Here is a 21,094-nt window from a genome sequence, read left to right as displayed (position 1 = left end):
TGTGTGTGTGTGTGTGTGTGTGTGTGTGTGTGTGTGTGTGTGTGTGTGAGAAAGTGAGAGAAAGTGAGAAAGAACGAAAGGAAAGATAAAGATTTGAAACTGGGTTAGAAAGAGAAGAAGAAGAAAAAAAAATTCAATGGTGAGTTGGTTGGTTCAGGGGGTTTATGAGGTTGGCTGGTAGGTCTTGGTCTCGATTCGAAGGATGCTTCTACGATAGACTTTTCTCGTGTGGCTGGTGGGAAGGTTGGATGTATATTTGTCTTTTTGCGTGTGTGTGTGTATGGGTGTGTATGTGTGGTTTGCTTTGTTGACATGCGTTTGATCGATGTATCGAGTTCGAGACCTAAGAGCGAGAGAGAGACCCAGAGAGCGAGTGAGTTTTTGTATTTGTGTTTGTGTATGCCTGTCTGTCTGTCTGTCTGTCTGTCGTGCGACTCAGGCCCAAGCCCAGACTCGGAATCAGACTCAAACTCACGAGCTGGGTGAGGATTGTGTTGTACGTCGTAGGCTATGTATATATGTATAGCAGGTAGGCGAGAAGATGTGTATATCGAAAATCAATCACATGCGTCGCGTGGAAAGAGCGACTACATATATACATACATACCTACATATATATACATGGATGGGTGACCTGGGCGTTGCGGAAGGGAAGCAAGGGCGAACATGCCCACCTCCAGGACACGACAGCGCAACGAACTCTAAGATGAATGTGTAACATTTTGGGAGGGGACATTAGGAAGAAGAAAAATCCGCTCGGTGCATGCGCGTGGCATCCTGCGGAAGAGAAGAGAAGAAATATACTTGTTTGTTTCTTTGGTCGGTGTTAGGTTAAGGCAAGCAAGGTCTGTACAGCAGTATGGTGGTGGATATATGACTACGTTGGCAGCACAATACATCGGCAGCAGCCGAGGATGGAATTGGCATATGCAACAGTAATCAAAGTTTTGACAGTATACGTGAAATCTATTCCACTATCGTTTGGGATGTCTACAGTTGGGTCTCGTGCCATCGATCGAATACAAAGAACGGAAGTGTAAGCTCCGCGCACCGCCGCCATCAGACCTTCTCCCCTCGTGCACGATTCCAAATATCCTGTGGCTGCGTGACGTTTACTACTAGGGCAAAGTGTGAATCCTGCCTGAATTTTGTCGTTCTAAGCATCCAGAATTATTACAACAACACAACTCCCCTGACCCATAAGCGTCTAGTCATAAAGCCCCTCGTCTTCACCACCGTCTGTCGCGGTGTTTGCCGCTGCGTTGTTGGCGTCTGGGAATCGGAAAAACGAGCTTGGCCCAGCGTTCTTCATACTTTGAGCAAAAGCCTCGTACCGGCGGATCTCAACATCGGTGACCGACCGGCGTGCGGTGGACATAGCCTCCTCAAAGTGGCGTTTGGTAAGCTCTGGCACTGGATCCTCGCCCTCAACATCTTCATCCATGAGGTCTTCGCCGGCTGCCTCGGCGGCTGCCTCGCGCTGCTTCTGGCGAGCAATGTCAGACGAAATGGCTTCCTTGATAGCTAGCTTGACGGCACGCTGGGTGATGAAGCCCAAATCGGCACCAGAGAAGCCGTGGGTGTTTTGCGCAATGAAGTCAAGATCGACGTCAGGGGCGACTGGTGTCTTGCGGAGCTGTGCTTTCAAGATACTCTGGCGGGATTCTTTGTCTGGGAGTGGGACGTATACAAGTGTGTCGAGACGTCCAGGGCGGCACAGAGCGTTATCAAGCTGCTCAGGTCTATTCGTAGCACCGATGACGAAGACGTTCTTCTTGGACGTCATACCATCCATCTCGGTAAGCAGCTGGTTGACTACGCGGTCCGAAGCACCGCCAGCATCGCCTACTGAGCCGCCACGAGATTTGGCAATTGAGTCGAGCTCATCGAGGAAGACAACGCAAGGAGCAGCCGCACGGGCTTTGTCGAAAATGTCGCGAATGTTGCTCTCTGACTCACCGAACCACATGGAGAGAAGCTCGGGTCCTTTGATGGAAATGAAATTTGCGGCACACTCGTTGGCGACGGCTTTGGCGAGTAATGTTTTACCCGTTCCAGGAGGTCCGTAGAAGAGAACACCACGGGATGGCGACAGGCCAAATTTGAGGAATTTGTCGGGGTGGTCGACGGGATATTGCACGGACTCGATGAGCTCGCGCTTGACATCTTCGAGACCACCAATGTCTTCCCATCTGACATTGGGAACCTCCACGACCGCAACTTCGCGAAGCGCGGACGGGTTGGAGACACCGAGAGCGAAGCGGAAATTCTCCATGGTCACACCGAGAGAGTCCAGAACCTCTGCATCAATGGTATCCTCGTCCAAATCAATGAGATCCATCTTTTCACGAATTTGCTGCATCGCAGCCTCCGAGCAGAGGGATGCAAGATCAGAACCGACATAGCCGTGCGTCTCGGCAGCTATCGTTTGCATGTCCACATCTTCTCCTAACTTCATGTTCTTGGTGTGAATTTGAAGAATCTCAAGACGTCCCGTCGGATCTGGGATACCAATATCGACTTCACGGTCGAAGCGACCGAACCGACGGAGGGCGGGATCAATAGAGTTCGGTCGATTGGTGGCGGCCATGACGACTACATTGGAACGAGCCTTCATCCCGTCCATCAATGTAAGGAGCTGCGATACAACACGTCGTTCGACTTCACCGTTGGTCTTCTCACGTTTTGGCGCAATGGAGTCGATCTCATCGATGAAAATGATAGCAGGCGAGTTTTTCTCGGCCTCTTCAAAGGCCTTCCTCAGATTGGACTCTGACTCACCGGCCATCTTTGACATGATTTCCGGACCGTTGATGAGGAAGAAAAATGCTCCCGTCTCATTGGCAACAGCTCGAGCCATAAGAGTCTTACCAGTACCGGGAGGACCGTACATGAGAATTCCACGTGGTGGCTTGATGCCGATGGACTTGAAAAGCTGTGGATGCCTCAGAGGTAGTTCGACCAGCTCGCGGATCTGTGCCATTTGCTTTCTGCAACCACCAATGTCATCATAGCCGACCTCGTTGAGGTTTCCTTCTTCATCTTCACGTTGGATGGGCTCGCCCTCGCAATGAATCACAGTGTCCTGTGCCACGATTCCCATCTCGGGTGGATCTACCTCCACGACTTTGAACTCTACTTGTCGCATGCCACCACGGGCTGTGAAAGTATCACCTTGCCGTACCGGACGGTAGTTTTCCCGGAAGTATGGAGCAAGGAATACATCGAAGAGAGAGCCGGTGATACCCTCGACGGTATCGGCGATGGGAAGGACAGCGATACGCTTCGCCTATATGCCTGTTAGAAGACTGAATCTGATGATGAGGTCGATGGACTTACGTATTTTATATCTGGGCATGGGTGGATAGTGATCACATCACCATGCTTTACTCTGAGGTTGTGGCGAACCACCCTGTTTATGCGAGCGCTGCCATCATCGAGATCATCATCGGCAAGGACAATGAGAACAGTGTCCTTTCTTTTTTTGCCCTTGACTAGGACGGTATCACCGCGGAAGATTTCCAGTGTCTCCATGGTGTTGTTTGACAGAGCTATGATGGAGTTGTCATCGTTGACGGCATCAGTCACGATGAGCGAGTTGGGCTTCTTCTTCTTTTTCAAGATTGCCGTCGCAACCTCGTCGTCCGTCTTAACTGCACCTGATGGATCTTTTGATAAGTCCACCTTTGGATTCGTGTGGTCAGGTTCGGCAGACATGATGGCGATCTCTGAGTGAGGCGATGTTTGTTGTGATATGATACGCGAACGTAGAAGCTGAGTCTGAAAAGCTCAGCGATGCAGCGGATAATACGGGGCAAAAGAGACAAGTTACTGTAGTAGAGGAACTTGTATCGGGAGAGTGGCGAAGGTTGAGTTGATGTGTTCTGGGAGAGACAAGTGAAGGTGGTCGGAATTTGAGAGAGCTCATAAAGGTAACACGGAACGTTATGGCGATAAGAGTGCGCTTTACCCGAAAGGAACTAGTGCTGGTAGCTGGATTACCTGAGCTTTCCAATGTTGTGTTGGCCGGAACCTGGTGGAATTGAATAGAGATGAGGCTGCGCTGTGCGATGTGGGTTTGGTTTGAAATCGCTGCGCAGTGCAATCGCCCACCACCTAATTAATATAATAAAGGACGCATTTACCTGCTTGTAAGCAGGTACCAGTCACGTTACTGACGCGTACGACTTCTTATTGCCGCCTACACAGACTCCATAATGAAGCTCTGTCCATTTCTCCCATGTTCAAAGCCGACGTCACCAACTGCAGCCTGCACTATGCCACATACGGTGTCCTGTAACTTCCCATAACGCGGTCCGGTCGACAATAATCGGGCAGTTCGGATCAGCACGGCCGGACGAATTATTGTATTCAAAGCATGTAACTCTCTAAGTGTATACGTATACAACGCGACTATGCCACATGTATGGCATCAATATAACACCAATAAATATCCCTCGATAAGCCAGTATCCTGACTTGACTCTTTCAAAATCAAAGGATTCTCCACAATATCCGAGGCCAGCGTTTCTCCAATTTGACATCACTCCATCATCGTCAGCGTGCCGCCCTGTGTCATGTCACCGAGCTCGTTATCATGCTGGCTGCAATGTGACTGCTTCGCGGGCAGAGCATGCGGCGTACAAATGTAGTAGCACAGTGAGCCACTTCATGCCCTCAAGCGAAGAATCTGTACGGTGTTCTCTTGTTCGTCCAATCTCAACGATTTCACCCTTCGTCGTCAAACTTGAGATTACAAGCCTTCTCCAATTCTGTTTTTACGACTTTTATTCCGGCTTGGACAGCTCGGTCGGGTATCTTCAATCCTCCTTCTTCGACCTCCTTGCTTGCAAGATCTCCGTTTGTGGCGCCATTTGTGGCATTCTTCTCGGTTGTTTCGCCTCGTGCGTCCTTCATGATCCTCTCCATCAGTTGATTGAATGTGGTGCATTCGCCGCTTCGCAGCAACTGCATGATCTGAACACGGAGGTTCGCAGTCCACCCAGAAGCAGACAGCTCTTGTGTGAGACTTCGCTGGATGTGAGGAACCGAGCCGGCATTGATAAGTGCGGTGTACAGAGTATCCTGGAGTTTTGATGTGAGGATTGGATTTGCGTGAGATGGTGTGGGATGTGTCAGAGTCGTCTTGTTGTGAGGAGACATCGTGCTGTCGACGTAGGAAATAGAGTCAGGGAGAAGCTACTTTGCTGGCTGACAATTGTAGTGAACAAGTTAATATATGCTGCAGGATATGAGTAGTCCTGTACCCAGTCTGATGCGAGCGTTACTCTATTCGGAGACGTGTGGGAAACGCAGCTTCGTGAAGCGTGAAAATTGACCGTCGAGGATGATAAGGCTCGCAGGGACGACAAGGAGCTCCCTGAGAAAGTGCGATTCCAACCCGGGTCTAGGCTACAGTCTTGTGTGTGTGTGTGTGTGTGTGTGTGTGTGTGTGTGTGTGTGTATAGCTCAACGTCCGTTCGTGCTGAATACAAGGAATGGAAAGGTGGGTCAGATGAAGTGTTTCCTGACTGAAGATAGCAGTGAGCAAGGCGTAGTCAACCAAGTATGAACAACAGAAGCCACCGGGGCGTTCAAGTTGATGGATTGTGGAAATGTGGAATGTGGAGGAGAATCAGTACAATCCTTCGGAGAGTTGTGTGGTGGTGAAGGAGGCATTTCACGATTAGGCGTATGCGTATCTGTAGAATGTCCGGAATAGGGATGGTGTGGGGTCCCACCTTTACACGGCCCTTGAACACAAAGCCATTGGATATAATTACGCAAAATGTGCTGCATTCAATCGGGACCACAAGCACAAGCACAAGCACAAGCGCAAGATCAAAAGTATCAGCATCTATTGGCAGCCTATCGTCCGGAGTGCGGAATGCAGCAGGGCTTTCTCGGAACTTAGGAGCACGATCCGCTGGTTCTGGTAGAGACGGGTGTAGACAGGAAGAGTGTGAGGCAGCATAGGTAGGTTACTTGATGGCGTTGGCAGGATTGCCCAGGCTGGCAAGGGGAAAAGAAGGCTTTCCAACAAGACTTGAGGTGATTAGAAGTCCAGAAGTCCAGACGCCAATGACAATGACAATAATAGTATATGGTGGTGGCAGTAATTAGCATTATTCTTGTCTCAATGTCTGGGTTATAGGTGTATTACAGCATCCCGCCTCTGCCCTGGCCTGGCAGCGATAGTAAGTGACAGCGGGAGAAAGGGAGGCTAAACGGGCGGCACTGGCGACTTGAACCAAGCAAAGCTGGCGGGCGATAGATATCGTGCCGAGCGCCCTCCTCCTCCCCCCCCTGCCAGGCTGCCAGCTAGCTAATATTTAGCGAGGGACCCAGCTAAATACCCAGCCAGAATCCCAACCAGATACCCCAGTTAGTGCCCAGATCCATTGCAGCTCTCCCGCTGGCCGCAGCCCCCTTCATCAAGGCCTTCAAGGTTGTCATCCATAATGGATGGCATAATCCATTAGGTCCCTAGTAAATCCTTCTCAACCCCAGTCTTTCACCCAAAGCTTCATCCATCCATCCATCCAGCCCAATCTCCACCCGCCCGCTTGCCGCCCTCCAGTTACGCTACATAATATAGTGCTCTGTTGTCAAACTCCGCTTGTTCTCGATCTCGTTTACCATATCACCATCACTCATCTCGACACTCCCACTTCTCCGTACCATCTCTTCGACTTGTCCTTTGACGCTCGTTCCGTCCATTCTCGCGTTTCGAATCTTCAGGCCCCTCCTTCTACGCCGCCCGCCGTCTTGGTACTGCCACAGTCGAAGCCTCCTTGATCTCAGTAGCATTCCTCAACCAGCTCCACGGCAACATACTCGAACTTATTGGCCACAAAACAGGGCGTGGTCGCTCCAAGCTTTATACTCTTCTTCTTCCTTGACTGCTGGTCGCTTGGCGTGGCACCCAAGTCGTCCAAGTCAACAAAATATCTTGCCTCGCCGCCCAGCCTTCTTTGGTCGGATCCACGGCCATAATGGCTTACAAAACGTCATATCAGGAAGACTCGGACGCAGACGACGAGTACGAGCGCTCTGTCGTGTCTCCTGCTCTTCCACCGGATTTTGAATCATCCCCTACAGACTCCGACGCTCCCTCTACCGAACATACACCCACTACATTTACACATTCTGCGGGGGATAGTCATGCTTCCCCAACCGGGCGGATGAACGAATGGACCTCTGAGCAGTGCGCAGACTGGGTCTCGAGTCTAGGACTACCCCAATATGGAGATACGTTCCTTGGTATGTGGCCTGGTCCTAGGATGAAACCTTGTCAGCGTGTGCTAACATAAGTCCGGTAGACGAGGGCATCTCTGGGGATGCTTTAATAGCCCTGCACCACGCCGAATTGAAAGAAATGGGCATGAGTAGTGTTGGCCATCGCCTCACGATACTCAAAAGCGTCTACGACGTCAAAGTGAAGCAAAACATCCACATTGAACCTGATCATTATGTGCCCCTCTGTAAGTTCCACCTCGTGCAAAACGAGCCCTCCTGACCCGTTTATAGCAGCAGAAGCGGGCCCACAGGAAACACCTCCCACGCAAGATGACTTCGCCCGTATAATCCGCATTATCAAGGACCGTGACGAACGGATACATACCGCCGAGGCGGAGCTGCGCATACTCAAGGATGACCTTCAAAGAATCATGGACGAGAACCGAAGGTTGCGAGAAGAGTTCTTGCCTGTTGTTCGGTTAGTAAAGGACCGGTCACAGCCCTTACCAACTCCCGACGGGCAAGACGGACATATGAACTCGCCGGCAGGACAAGAACGAACAGGTAGTAGTCTTTCTCGAAAATTCTCTACGAAAAAGCTGTTCCTGGGAAATGCCCCGAAAAACCCGTCACCCACTATTTACGAAGGCAGACCACTTACCGACGCTTCACATCTAGAACAATCTGCTGCCGCCCTCGCAGCCTCGAACAACCTCACCGCATCTCTGGGTGCTGGTCACGCTACGTCCCCGCACTCAATCGCGCATCCGTCTCCGACATCTCCAGCGTACAGCCAACATACAGTAGCCAACTCCATCCGCACTGTTCCAAGAACAGAATCACGAACTCACACCAACGACGATAATTACTCTTCTTACAATGACCGAGATACCACACGCGGTACAACTCCAAACCCCCTGAACGCTCGTCCACTTCGTTCCAATGTCTCTGTCAGTACACCGGATGCCATCGATCCGCCTTTGTCAGGAGGCACTATCACGTCGTCGGGGGCATCCATTGCGCCAACGCCTACTACGAGCGGCTCATCCAATCCACAGGTCGAGATCTTCAAGTCTTTCCGCGTGTCCATAGATGATCCTTGTCATAAGGTTCTTCCCGTCGCGCTGAAGAAATACAACATAACAGCAGACTGGCGGCAATATGCACTTTACATTGTACATGGAGATCAAGAAAGATGTTTAGGTCTCAACGAGCGGCCACTGATTCTTTTCAAGCAATTGGACAAAGAGGGACGAAAGCCCATGTTCATGCTGCGGAAGCATGCTGCGCCGGAGCAAGGTCACGTGAGCACCGTTTCAGGAGGTCCTCCCCAAAGCGTTGGCCAGGGCTCATTCGACAACAGCCAAAGCAGGTGGACGGGTGGCTCTGTACAACTACCTGGTGGCGTGCTATAAAGTAAAATTCGCAAACGTTATCTCCAGGACTACACTAAACATGAATTCGGGTCAAATTGGTCTTGGAAGCTCCTGTACCATACCATACACTGTACGAGACGACCACATCATACACGGCACCAGGGTGTGCCATGAGTCTCGCCATGGTGCTGGCCAGACGTCAACTACCATGGACATTCCGAAGAGCGAACGTACTCAAACCCAGCGCCTCACAAGCAGAGTAAAAGCATATTAGACTGGTCACAGTTATGGATTTCATTTCGAGGATGGAGGAGTGGTCTCGACTTTTGCCAGTCGTGGAGTTTGGAAGGTTTGGCCCAACGAATGGACTGTGAACGACACTTATCATCACCGTTGTATCTATTTGATCATTGAGGCCCTATCGCCTTCCTCGGACGACAATGGAAATCCTCATCCTTACGAATCGAACCTGTTCGGAAATACCTCGAGTGAGATTATGTATGCTGACATCCTCAGAAGGTATACCATACTCCGCATTGCCTAATCCCTATACATTCTATGAGATTGGCACGTCTAGAGATGGTTCGACATCGATGACCAGCTCATACCATCACATAAGCACCTGCCAAGTCCCCAACTTCTTGCTACTGCTCGTATTTTCAATCTTGGAAGGACCTGCATGTTCCTGCCTTTGACATCCTGTTCTTCAATCAATTCCACAGGGTTGACCGGACCGTCTTTTCGGGCCGAAATCACCTATATAGAAAATGACCCGCGGACTAGAGTGGATTCAAATTTGACGTCTATAAAGTCAGCCGATATCCCGATGTTTAGACAGACATTGACCAGCCAAACCTCAGAATTCAGTCCAAGTGATCTGAAATGCTTCTACTAAATATTGCTTGCACGCTCGGGCTCATCGTAGTGGTAGCATGCTTTGATTTACCACCTCTGAGCGGCCGGTACGAAGTAGGCACAGTCGCATTTGAAATCATCGACCCTTCGCGTGTCGACCCTTTGGCTCCTGACACTCGTGTCCGCGACCTCATGCTCTCGGCCTACTACCCGACTACGACCCCCAAAAACCACGGCCTCGCAAACGCATACACAGCCCCACATGCAGCCTTCCTTGAGCGCAAGTATGGCCTACCCTCTGGCGCAGCAGCCAATGTCGTCTCCCAAGCACACACTTCGGCTCCGATTGCACGGTCAAACAATGACATGCCCCTTATCCTCTTCTCCCCCGGCTACGGCCTCTCCCGCTCAATGTACACCTCCATCCTCTCGTCCATCGCCTCCTCCAGCTACATCGTCCTCGCCCTCGACCACCCCTTCGACACCGACTTCATTGACTACCCCGACGGCCGCAGCGTCTCCAACACGCAGGCCAAGAGCGTGAACTGGAAGAGTCCGGAGTACGTCTCCTTGCGCGCCGACGACGTGCGCTTCGTGCTCGACCAGATCTTGGGCAACGCCAGTGTCGCAGCACAGATTCCCGGCGTGGGCGACCGCGTGTTGAAGCCGGCTAAAGTGGCGCTATTTGGGCATTCGGCGGGTGGCGCGACTGCGGCGTGGACTATGCACCTTGATGCGCGTATTGGGTGTGGTGTCGATCTGGATGGCGTTTTGGTCGGGCCTGTCGTTGACGCGGGTCTGGATCGGCCGTTTGCGATTCTGGGCGCGGAGGATCGTAAGGCGAATGTGGAGCCCTCGTGGGCGTCGTTGAGGGCGGCGAGTACGGCGTGGAAGGGCGAGGTGAGTGTGACGGGTAGTCTGCATTATGGGTTTTCGGACCTGGGGTTTGAGGCGCAGGCGTGGAGAGATCAGGGAGGGGGGGAAGTGAGTGCGGAGTTGGGGAAGCTTGTGGATTCGGTTGGACCGATTGCTGGGGGAAGGATGTTGCGGGTGATGGATGCGTGGATGGTGGATTTTTGGAAGGGCTGTTTGGGAGGTGAGGGGTATGGGCTGTGGGAGAAAGGTGCGAGTAAGGAGTGGCCTGAGGTTGTGGTACGTGAGGATTGAGCTACTGGTGTTGATGCGCATACATACTTTAGATGAGCCGGATATGCTTTAGATTTCTTGTTGTTGCGAATGTATCTAGTCTTGCCTCGCCACACATGCGAGGAATGCCAATAGACCAAACATGCGCCTAGAAAGAAGCAGCTCTGTCTATTCGTGAGCGCTGATTATGCCTGTCATAGCCATACTCAACCCGCCGAAACGCCCCTGACTCCTCCGGACGCCACGTACCTCGATCCGCCATTAGAGACTGCTGCTCTCAAAAACATGACGCTCAGTTCCAGTACGAAGATTCTCCTTCTCGCCCACATATCTGCTTCACTACGGCACCACACTCATCATCAGAGGTATAATAAATCGCTCCAGACTTGAGATTCCCAGGCCAAGTATCCGGACCAAACAACTCATTACACCACTCTATCGGACCCGCCCGCGACACCAACCGCCCATACACATAATCATACGCGCTCTGGCTCCGACACTCCCCCGTGCCCCAAACAATCGCCAAAACCCGCACTTTCGCATCCGCGGCCCAGTCAGGCCGGGGCAGCGGTCGGACGACCTCACAGACGCTCTTGCTGCTGTTGTTCTGTGAGAGACTGATGGGCCCGGCTTGGAGGTGGTGCGTGCCGGATTTGTCGCCGCAGGCGAAGATGCGACGTTCGGAGCCGAAGGCGTGGAGCACGGAGATGGACTTCATGACGCCGTGCCAGGGCTCGGGGAAGCCGGGGTCGACGCTGGGGATGGAGAGGTGTGCGCCGTTGTTGAAGAGGGTTTGGGCGAGGGAGGTGGTTTCGGCGCCGCCGTAGGTGGCGCTGAGGATGGTGAGGGTTGTTGGGGTGGGTTCCGGGGAGGGGGGTTTGGTTGTGGTGTTTTGCAGGAGGAGAGTTTGGGGTTGGAGATGGGTTGCTAGGTGGTTGATTTGGGTGCATGTGTGGAGTGCGCTGTCGAGTCTGGCGAATGCTGTTTTGCGTCGGGTGGTGTCTGATTTGGCGATGTAGCCTTTTAGTTGTTCGAGCTTGGTGGCGATGTCTTCTAGATTTGTTTTGAGGAATTCGAAGGCTTCTATGAGAGTTGTCAGTGGCTGGCATTCTGTATATGGATGGTAGACCGACCTATCAGATGCGTTAGAGCGTCGACTGCTGGCTTGATAACAGCGCCTAGTTCAGTGCAGGCTCTTTGCAAACCACCGAATTCATCTTATTTACCATGTCAGCAATCGTCCTTTGTGAATGGGAACCGCCGACTTACCGCGAAAGCGCACGATTCGAGTCCTCTTATCACTTGCCTCTTGCGCAATAGCATCATACTGCTTCGTGGCTTCGTTGAGAGCCTGGCGGAAGTCATCTGCCGTGAGAGGAGGACAGACGGCCAGTCCCATAGCGACCCAGGGGAGATAGTTGACCCAGTTAGCTCCAGCTATACGCATATTAGCAGCATCCCTTGCGAACGTGCCAATTCCAATTACTCACATTTCTCATCTGCCTCGAGCTCTCTCACTCTATCTCTTGCGTGGTTCTGCTTACCGGCCAGATCGTTCAGAGAAGCCCTGGCGTTGCTCATTGCCTCACGGAGCTCCTGGTTCAGAGTGTCGGTTTGGGGAAGGGCAGCATTCGCACGCCTGTTGATCTCGGAGAGCTTGCCCTGGTCAGTGTCTACAGTCTGGGCTTTCAACTGTATCTCAGTAAGAGTGTGATCAACATGAAGACATAATCATGGTTGACTAACAGTCGTGAGCTTCGCGGTGACCAACTCGCATGTCTTTTGATGAGCCCTAGCTTCTTCGCAAAGCTTTCCAGCAATCGATTGAGCCTCTTCAGCAGCCGCCAAGATAGCTGGGTTCTCGAATTGGGCGTCTTCGGCAAAACATATTTGCAGCTGTTCGTTCAGTTTCTGTGATCGCTCACCCGCAGACTCGGCAAGATTATGAATATCACTCGCTTTGTTCCGTGTCAGTCGTCTGCATCTTGAAAGTTTTCATGTGCAACTCAAAGCATACCAATATCAACCATAGGATGGAGTGTATTTAGCGCAAAGTCAGAGCAGTGCTTGTTGAATTCCACCAGGTCGTATCGAAAGGCCTAGTAATACATGTCAGCTGTCAACACCTGACACAATGCCATGTCCGTAGAGTGTACATAATACAGTCCGTCATCTTTGCTACCGTACCGCTCAAATATCCATTTTGGGTATTTGGTCTCGAAATCGTCGTGGGAACTGGGCAAATGCAAGGCACCGTTGAGATAAAGCTGCAAGTTGGCAAACAATTGGTCATCGAGCACGAAGTCTTCGTTCTCGATCTTGCCTCCAGGGAGTACATCATCCATGCTGGGCATGACAGAGAATCTGAGCAAGAAAAGAACACAATATCGACACTCTCTGTTCGATAGTAATGTACTTGAAGGCTTCGTAGGTAGCTAACTTATTATATATGCAGAACGTCTCGCATCTGGCCCGTCGATCAGAGCCGCTGATGGACATTTTGGCCCTACTTTGACTTGCATGTAAAGGATCGAACATCCCCAGTCGAGAAAAGCGCTACGGCTGGGTCGAGAGTCTTTGACCGCAATAGCCAACACATATTCACCGAAGGTCAAATGATCCGAGCGTACCGTGCATGAGTACCTGTCCTTGATGTTGAAGGATCTCGCATTGACGGTGAATGGAAGAAGCGACTTGGCAAAGATGTGTCAGGGATTCTGGACCTAAGGAAAGAATGCGCTAGGCCGCATCAGGTAGTAGAGCGAGGCTAGATCTATCGATCAACAAGATTTTCTTTGTTCTTCCTCAACATAAACATCATGTCTGAGCCAGAGCCAGGGCGAAAGATTGCAACCACAATCAATGCACCCATGAATGCTGTGGGCTGACTCTACTGTCGGTGCTAATGGCATCCAGACTTTGTTTTTGTTTACCTGCCCCTGACAGCAGTCTGAAGTGACCGCCGAGCGAATGCAGGATGCAATAGCTCAACATGGCATGCGCGTAGGTGCATTCTGGACTTTACATGCGCTGGCAGTACCATGATCTAGCTTGAAAGCCTATCGCGTAGGCCTTACGTTCTGTCCTCAGATTCTCTGGTAAAATGCTCCGTTGGGTGCATATAAAGTCCTGATGCACTCTGCATCCAACCATTTCCATGGCACATAAGGTCCCTGTATCCCCATTTTCGATCATACTGTCGTCGGTCTCTATCCAACCTGGTATACACACGTAGTATGGAGATCCAAAAAGCCACAGACTTTACCATCAGTGCTCTTACATCAAGCGAGAAAACACTAGCCCGCGAATTGCTCAGCTCTGAGCAGTTTGATAAAGACTCTGACACAGTATGATTTCGCTATCCCCATCTCGATCATAAATTCTAATAGTCTCAAGATATGGCTTCGTGCTCCGAGCCTTGATCTTGGCGACGCCATACGCGATGCTCGGGCGGGGGCAGCTAAAGAAGGGTTTGTGGCAATGTTCATAAACCTTTATTGCGATACACTTGTTGTCAGACCAAATACGCAGATTCTACCAGAGAAAGATGAAAAGGGCGAGCACCCCCTGGTGCTCGAGATTTTTGCTCGAAAGCTTGTCCCATTGAAACCGATGGACGGTCCCTGGATTGAAGCACGGATGATCGATGGGTGTGAGATTGTATTCTGGACTCCACGGATGCCACGAGAATTCTGTATATACTTCGCTCTGGGGGGCTCGGGCACTGAAGTCGTTGATGCCATCGTCGAAAAGGGCCATTTTGGTGTCTCATACCTATTCGACGCTGGAACCATCAAGGAAACTCATTATAAGGCACCAAAGAACGCGATGAACAATCTTGACTATCTCAACCTGATTAACGATGAGGGAAGACTTGTTGACAAGGGCTTTCTGAATGAGTTAGTATCTGCCACGACTCCAGACTTGTCCATCACTGATAGCTCCGCAGTGACCTGCCTCGCTTGCTTCGATTCCAGTTGTTGGTAGCCCAAGCCAACTCAACTGTCAACAAGAAACTTGCAATCGAGCTTCTTGATTATGTCATTACTGCAACGGCGACGCAAAATAGCCTATATTTGAATTGTCAAGCCAGCACACTACTAAGAAATCTCAGTAAGTCCCATGATGCGACTCGAAGCGATTATATACTTGGCTGATGTTTCTTAGTGATCGACGCCGACGTCCTCGCAGTTCCATCGGTCAACATACACGCCAGCAAGCAGATATTGAAATCACGACTTGTGGCAGCACAGGCTTTTGAGCAAGCGTTTGACGATTTCAACAGCGAGGCACGCGACCTCAGTATTCAAAGACTCACAGCTATGAACATGCTCGCAAAGAGTGATAACGCCATGGAGACATACAAGTTTCTCAGGGATATTCGCGAGCGAGACTATGCAAACGCCGTGAGCGCTAACAACAAAGCGAAGGAGATCCTAAAATCACGTCAAGATGACCTGGAGGATCTGAGCAAGGATTTCAATGATGGAATCGCAGAGTGGCAAGACGAGGAGACTAGAGAGGCCATCAAGGAGCTTCTCACCGCGTTCGTCGAAGTTGGCATCGCTATTGGTGTTACTGTCCTCACTGATGGTGCTGGCGCCCCTGAGGTCGCCGTGGCAGCCGGTGAAGTCGCCGAAGTGGGCGGCAGAATCGCTCGCCTAGTCGAGAAAGTCAAATCCGTGTACGAAAAACTGAAGGAAATCTACGAGAAGATCGAGACAGTGGTGGAAAAGCTACAAGAAGCAGCAGAGACCATTCAGGACGTCATCAGCACCTTAAAGGCCGTCGAAGACACCGCTTCGGACGCAAAAGGTCTGAAGCCGCCCAGTGAGATATCCGATTCATTCAACTCCACAGCAGACTGGAGGCGCTTCGACGGCGCAGTACGTGAGATGGAGCATGAAATGGCCGCGTACGAGATAGGGGGCAAAGACGAATACTTCCACGCCCTGAAGACACTCGTCATCGACGGCGAGACTTTCATCCAAACACAAGCAAACCTCGTCCAGAAAGGCGACGAGCTGGCCACCGTCATCGTACAGCAGCAAATGCCAGCCCGAGACAAAACCCGTCTCCACGCCACAACACAACTCGTCGCAACAGACGCACGCGTCGTCGACCTGCTACGACGCGCCATGTTCGACCGCCTCCTCGCCATCCGCTCCATGGTCTACATAGACTTCTACACCTACGTCACCGCCTACAAATACCACGCCCTCTCAACAGGTAAGCCACCCCTCAAACACCTCTCAACCATACCAATCACTCTTCCTAAACGCCCCCTGCTCACCACCACTCAGATCCCATAATCACCCTCTCCCCCGTAAAACCCATCGCCGCCTCCCTCGACGACATCGCCAAACTCCAAGGCGCAATCGCATCCTTCGGCTCGCGCGTCCTCGTGCAAGAACGCTCCTTCACCCTCTCCTCCCTCTGCGGCCACGACTCGCCCGTCGATCTCGCGAGGGCCCTCCTCTCCCATGAACCTATCCTATTCCCTGTCTCCCACGCCCTCCCCGTGTGGGCCGGGTTTGGCAGAATCCGCCTCTCGCGCGCTCGGTAAGTTTTTTTTTTTTTTTTTTAAAGTTTTCCTGCATGTAATACTTGCAAGTCTAACCACACAACACAAAGCTGCTTCCTCGACGGCATCTCCCCACCAACACCCGCACCAGCTCCAACGCCGCTCCGCATCGAACTGCGCACCACAGGCCGCTTCTCCGACCTCGACTACATCGCCCCCAAGCAGCCCAAAACCTTCATCGGCGACCCCCGTATCCTCCTCTTCGAATACACCCCCGGCACCAGCACACACCCACACAACATCCTCTGCGACGGCGACTACGGCCTCGAGCGTGACTACACAAAGCACACCCCGATTACGACGTGGGAGGTGCGGTTGCTGACTGATCTGGCGCCGGGAGATCTGGATGGGTTGACGGGGTTGCGGTTAGAGGTTTTGTGTGAGGTTGTTTGGAGGGGGGTGTAAGGGGGGGGGTTTGTGAATAGGAGGCCAGGAATTGTTGTTTTTGAGAGAATTGGTAAGGGTATATATATTACATACATGCTTTTGTGGACCGGGAGCTTCTATATGGCGACTCATTGGGTTTATATGATTTGATATACACGCTGCTGCCCACGCTGGAACGGTCATGGATGTTGTGCGTCTTCTTGTTCTTGGCATGTTGGTGATGATGGATTCAAGGCAGGGACGATATCATACACGGCTCCCGCAAGTCGAGAGTGTGGGATATCTTGCAGGTTGTTCTCATTGTTTCTTCATTGAAATTCCAGCCTAGGGACGGTCCATTGTCAGACGCTGATATAAAAACAATGTTGTTGTGCGAAGAAGATGCCTCTTCATCGTAAACTCGCTTACACAGGACCCCTCTTCATCAATATCTCCAGCAGAGAATGACCTCACATATTATCGGTAGGCTTGATGCCCAACACTTGCATTGCCTTCCTCGACTGGCTCTTGACCATGCCTCTCATCTGCACCGGCAACATGCTATCCCTAATTCCCAGTTCCACGCCATTGGCCTCACTCGCCATGTCACCTCTCGTGCTCACACTTCTCATACTGCGGAGGTCACTCTCGTCCGCAAAGCTTTCTCGCGGTGTGTACGGCAACGAAGCCATGATGCTAGCCGCGTCTTCCTCGCCAATGCCCTTCATGACCTCCGTCGGCAGCTCCGGCAGCTCCTTCAAGCCGAACACGCGTATGTGCATCTCGAGATGGTCTCTTCTGATACCGATATGTCCACGCCATTGCTTTGCTGCGTGATTTGCATTGCGGTGTGCTTCTGAGACATTTGATTCGGCAGTGATTGCCGCACTAGCCGCAGCCATTGATTCGCGATGACGTCGACCGCGACGCTTGGTCAAGTTGATGTTTCCTAACAGAGGAGGGGGTATAGGGATCTGGAACGGGATCGTCCAGATGAGAAAATCGGCATCGCTGCGTTCTTTGTTGCACGAGATTGTTTTGTGCGTGCGGTCCCAATAGCGCAAGCCTTGCTCTTCACTCCACGTCCCGCTCGAAAGTAGATCGCGTAGCTCATCGTACTGCGAACCACCTTCACGGATGACTGCTGCGAGACGATGGAGCTCGTCGAGCTTTGCAGTGACGGCAGCAGCATCGTAGGGAGGGAGGTTCTCTTCGGCGAAGCGCAGGCGTGAGATGGGTCCATGAATTGGGGTCATGAGGTTGGATTGCATTTCGATGAGTGAGTAGCTGTCGTGGAGTAGCTGCAGATCACGAGTGAGAGATGTTTCGAGGGTATTTATTGTTGCATGTTGCGAATAGATTTCTCGTTCTTGCAGGGCAATATCGAATAAACCAACTTGCTGGTGCCCAGGCCTCGATGGTGTGAGAGGCTCGAATGCGCTCGCCGTCTGGGTCACATCATCTATGGGCGATGGTAGAGCGATGATTGTTGCGTCGTTGTCGAAAGACATGGCATCCATGTCGATCAGTGATCTTTCATCGTCATGACTACCACCAGAGCTATAGTTTGAGGTAGAACTGGGAGCCTCTTCCCAATGATTGTCGGACTGATTGTCAGACGTATCGTAGTCCGATGTGTTCCATCCGCGGCCGTACAACGAGTGAACATCACAAGAGCCATCTGACGCTGTACCGTCTTCAGACATTCGCGAAAGGTATGGTTGCGTTAAAACGTAAGAATTTTCGAAGTAAGACCAGTCTTCAGTGACGTCTTGAATGGTCGCCAAAGGAGAAGAGATCGAGACCGTGTTGACCGAGGTCGGGATACGATGGTCTCGCGAAGTATTGTAATTTGCGGTAGCTCTGAGATCGGACATCCGCTGCGAAGCGACACTGGCACTTGAACGGCGAAGCATTATGATTAGGTAAGTGAACAAGGAGCTCGGTGGAAGATTGGTGTCAGAGGTGAGTACAGCCACGAGGAACAATGTTTGAAACAAGTGAACATTTAGACATTTATGACAATGACTGGAAAGGTGACTTTTTCGTCCAGATAGAGCAGTCACGGCGACGAGCAAAAGCACCGGAGGGCTGTGACGTGTGACCGTGGGAGAAAATTGGAAGGGACAGTGAATGCCAAGACTCGTGGAACAATGCTCATACATGCTAACCCGCAACGCGCCTCTTGTTGGAGTGACAATGAGGCACATCTGCCAGGTTGGAGAAGTTTCACTGATGACCGTGCCTATCTGCCTGCCTGTTGGCCAGATTCTCTTGTGTGATGACCAAGACATTTCGGTGAAAGACACGTTGGAAGAGACTGTACTTGTTCATCCCCTACTTACTCTCCTCTCTGTTATTCATCACCACACCTCCAGCTCCGCCAGCATACATGTGTCTATGGTGCAATTCGACATTAATCCCGTTGCACAACTCGTGAGTAAGTATCAAATAAGACCAACCAATACAGAACGCCAGTACGATGCAATGCTTCGCTTGATGTACGTTAAAGGAGAGACGTGTCATGCAGACCAAAAAGGAAAGTCGTGTCATGGAGACAAAAAGGAGAGTCGTGACGCTAAGCGATCTGTATGCAATGCTAAACCTTTCTGCAGGCCATGTCTGTTCTTCAGACAGCTGAGTAGCTTTTTAAGTAAATTTGTACAAGAATCCACAAGCGTGGCGTGGTGTGCGGCGTGGTTTATAGCATGAGCGCGGCGACACCTACGACCCCTGCTGCCAGGGCGGTTGGGTTGGCGACCCAGGCGTATCCTCCGCCTTCTGATTGTAGACTCGCGGAAGGCTCAGGCTCACTCACTTCAGAGCCAGTGGGCTCCGGACTGGCATCAGTAGCTTCGATAATCTCGATGCTGGTGATAACTTCGACCGTTCCTTGAGCGTTGGCTTGGGTGAGAGTGACAAGAGAGGTGATGAGACGTCCAGAAGGGGTGATTGTTGTCACGAAAGTAGAGCCTTGCTCGTCGGTCATGGTGACGGCGCGAGGAGTGGTTGGTCTGGGAGTAGTCATAACGACTTGTGAGCCTTGAGAGTTGGTCGTGGTGACTACACCGCCCGGCTGGAGTATGGAGCTTATGAAGGTGTTGCCAGCGGAGTTGGTGCGAGTGACGGGCACAATAATGGTAGGATCCGACGTTGGAGCTGCAGATGATTGTGCTGAGGTTGGTGGTGGAGCCTCACTGCTTGGAGAAGTCCGCATCTCGCTGGTTTCGGCAGTGGGAGTAGCTGAGGGTGTGTTTCGCTCGCTTGTGGGTGTAGGCGTGGGAGTGGGTGTAGGAGTATCGGCAACGGATGGAGTGTCCTCGGGAGCTGAAGTTGCGACGGAGGCGGTGTCACTCGTAGCAGTCTGGTTTCCACCGCCTTGTCTCTTGACCAATTCCAATCTCAAGGCTGCTGACATGACCTGAGTAGCGAGAGGCGGGTTCTCGTGATGAACACTCTCCATGGCCTCACGGCTGAGCTCGAAGCTGCCATCCTTGAATTTGGGATAGAAACGGTTCTGAACTGCAGCAAGCAGACTTTCTTCTGGCAGATCGTTCAACAAGTCTTGGAAAGCTTGCTTTGTGGCATCAACACTGGTCAGTATTGAGGCCACACCTTCAGTAGTCTCTGCAGTCGGGTGCGATAGGACGCACGAAATTAAAGGTAGAGACAATAATGCAACATTGCAAACACTGGAGAGAGTAAACATGTTGGCGGGCGACTGGATATTGAGAGTCCACAGAGGGATCCGGAGGACTGGGATGTGGTGGGGTTGATTGGTCCCAGGATTGTCGAATAGCTTTCAAAGCACCGGATTTGAGATGACGAGAGGACAATCCAGGTTCTTTATGGCGAGATAGAGATATTATTGCAGAGACGTACAAACCCAAGACAACAAACGCACAAGGAAATTGGTTTCTGAGAAAAAGAGGAAGAGGAGGAGGCGGCGGAAGATGAAGAAGACTTGTGAGGCTCAGGCTGTAGTTTTTGGTGGTGAGAGACCGGGATTAACGCACTAAAGGTTGCTAACTACCTGGTTTTAGTCGTCTTAGTTCGCTAGCGGGAACTTGGACGCTGAGGTGGCTGGCCCGAAGCCGCCAAACATTGAAAACACGCTGCAAAGCTTGGGCTTGGGCTATTGGCGTCGGTCTTTATCCCTCTCTCACTCTATCTCGTTCTTTGCCGCGCTGCCGGGCCCAATACTGTAAGGGTATGATGGACAATGAAGGGGTGGATGGAGGGATGTTCGTATGGATGCAGACGAGCCAGAGAACACGAGAATCAACAAGTATCACTGCATCATGAAGCTGAGGCAGTCCACGTTCCTTTATACCTCCTCCACCGCTGTTCCACACACCCAACAACAAAGAAAACAAAGCCAGACTCACAGCAGATGAATACCCTTATCACGCTTGGCAGGCTGAGAGACTAATACTGCAGAACTGCGGACTAGCATTGGCCGCGTCAGACAGCCGTAGTAGCCGTTCGCTTCCCAATACCAATCCCACACCCATCACGATATCCTGGAT

The 21,094-nt window shown here is 51.6% G+C and overlaps 8 protein-coding genes across 8 annotated transcripts; 3 read left to right on the top strand and 5 right to left on the bottom strand.

Annotated features, from left to right (window-relative positions):
- Positions 1–1,207: 1,207 nt before the first annotated feature.
- On the bottom strand, positions 1,208–3,717 carry EJ05DRAFT_481481 (cell division cycle protein 48; the record flags this gene model as incomplete). The annotated part of the gene is made up of 2 exons (XM_033745078.1): positions 1,208–3,289; positions 3,340–3,717. 2 exons carry the CDS (start codon positions 3,715–3,717, stop codon positions 1,208–1,210), a joined length of 2,460 nt encoding a protein of 819 aa, XP_033605003.1.
- Positions 3,718–4,727: 1,010 nt separating this feature from the next.
- EJ05DRAFT_495431 (uncharacterized protein) lies at positions 4,728–5,162 on the bottom strand (the record flags this gene model as incomplete). Its single annotated transcript, XM_033746252.1, has 1 exon — positions 4,728–5,162. The coding sequence occupies one exon, from the start codon at positions 5,160–5,162 to the stop codon at positions 4,728–4,730; it is 435 nt and encodes a 144-aa protein (XP_033605002.1).
- A 1,832-nt stretch (positions 5,163–6,994) lies between these two features.
- On the top strand, positions 6,995–8,653 carry EJ05DRAFT_481479 (RA-domain-containing protein; the record flags this gene model as incomplete). Its single annotated transcript, XM_033745077.1, has 3 exons — positions 6,995–7,262; positions 7,322–7,483; positions 7,530–8,653. The coding sequence occupies 3 exons, from the start codon at positions 6,995–6,997 to the stop codon at positions 8,651–8,653; spliced, it is 1,554 nt and encodes a 517-aa protein (XP_033605001.1).
- Positions 8,654–9,403: 750 nt separating this feature from the next.
- On the top strand, positions 9,404–10,772 carry EJ05DRAFT_5660 (uncharacterized protein). Its single transcript, XM_033749761.1, has one exon. The coding sequence runs from the start codon at positions 9,497–9,499 to the stop codon at positions 10,634–10,636; it is 1,140 nt and encodes a 379-aa protein (XP_033605000.1). The 5' UTR covers positions 9,404–9,496; the 3' UTR covers positions 10,637–10,772.
- On the bottom strand, positions 10,773–13,283 carry EJ05DRAFT_515957 (uncharacterized protein). The gene is made up of 7 exons (XM_033748639.1): positions 12,772–13,283; positions 12,633–12,714; positions 12,362–12,573; positions 12,106–12,307; positions 11,885–12,052; positions 11,749–11,832; positions 10,773–11,698 (listed from the first exon to the last, which is right to left on the bottom strand). Exons 1-7 carry the CDS (start codon positions 12,967–12,969, stop codon positions 10,908–10,910), a joined length of 1,737 nt encoding a protein of 578 aa, XP_033604999.1. The 5' UTR covers positions 12,970–13,283; the 3' UTR covers positions 10,773–10,907.
- A 480-nt stretch (positions 13,284–13,763) lies between these two features.
- Positions 13,764–16,604, top strand: EJ05DRAFT_534086 (uncharacterized protein; the record flags this gene model as incomplete). Its single annotated transcript, XM_033749165.1, has 6 exons — positions 13,764–13,962; positions 14,012–14,514; positions 14,565–14,728; positions 14,783–15,844; positions 15,919–16,177; positions 16,250–16,604. Exons 1-6 carry the CDS (start codon positions 13,852–13,854, stop codon positions 16,602–16,604), a joined length of 2,454 nt encoding a protein of 817 aa, XP_033604998.1. The 5' UTR covers positions 13,764–13,851.
- Positions 16,605–16,640: 36 nt separating this feature from the next.
- On the bottom strand, positions 16,641–19,098 carry EJ05DRAFT_5562 (uncharacterized protein). Its single transcript, XM_033749747.1, has 3 exons — position 19,098; positions 17,040–19,026; positions 16,641–16,910 (listed from the first exon to the last, which is right to left on the bottom strand). The coding sequence occupies exons 2-3, from the start codon at positions 18,857–18,859 to the stop codon at positions 16,895–16,897; spliced, it is 1,836 nt and encodes a 611-aa protein (XP_033604997.1). The 5' UTR covers positions 18,860–19,026; position 19,098; the 3' UTR covers positions 16,641–16,894.
- On the bottom strand, positions 19,064–20,623 carry EJ05DRAFT_5599 (uncharacterized protein). The gene has a single exon (XM_033749753.1). It carries the CDS (start codon positions 20,272–20,274, stop codon positions 19,267–19,269), a length of 1,008 nt encoding a protein of 335 aa, XP_033604996.1. The 5' UTR covers positions 20,275–20,623; the 3' UTR covers positions 19,064–19,266.
- Positions 20,624–21,094: the final 471 nt, after the last annotated feature.

This window comes from Pseudovirgaria hyperparasitica (genome assembly GCF_010093815.1).
Source record: "Pseudovirgaria hyperparasitica strain CBS 121739 unplaced genomic scaffold EJ05scaffold_1, whole genome shotgun sequence".
Lineage (NCBI taxonomy): Eukaryota > Fungi > Ascomycota > Dothideomycetes > Acrospermales > Acrospermaceae > Pseudovirgaria > Pseudovirgaria hyperparasitica.
This window is presented reverse-complemented; position numbering and strand designations above follow the sequence as displayed.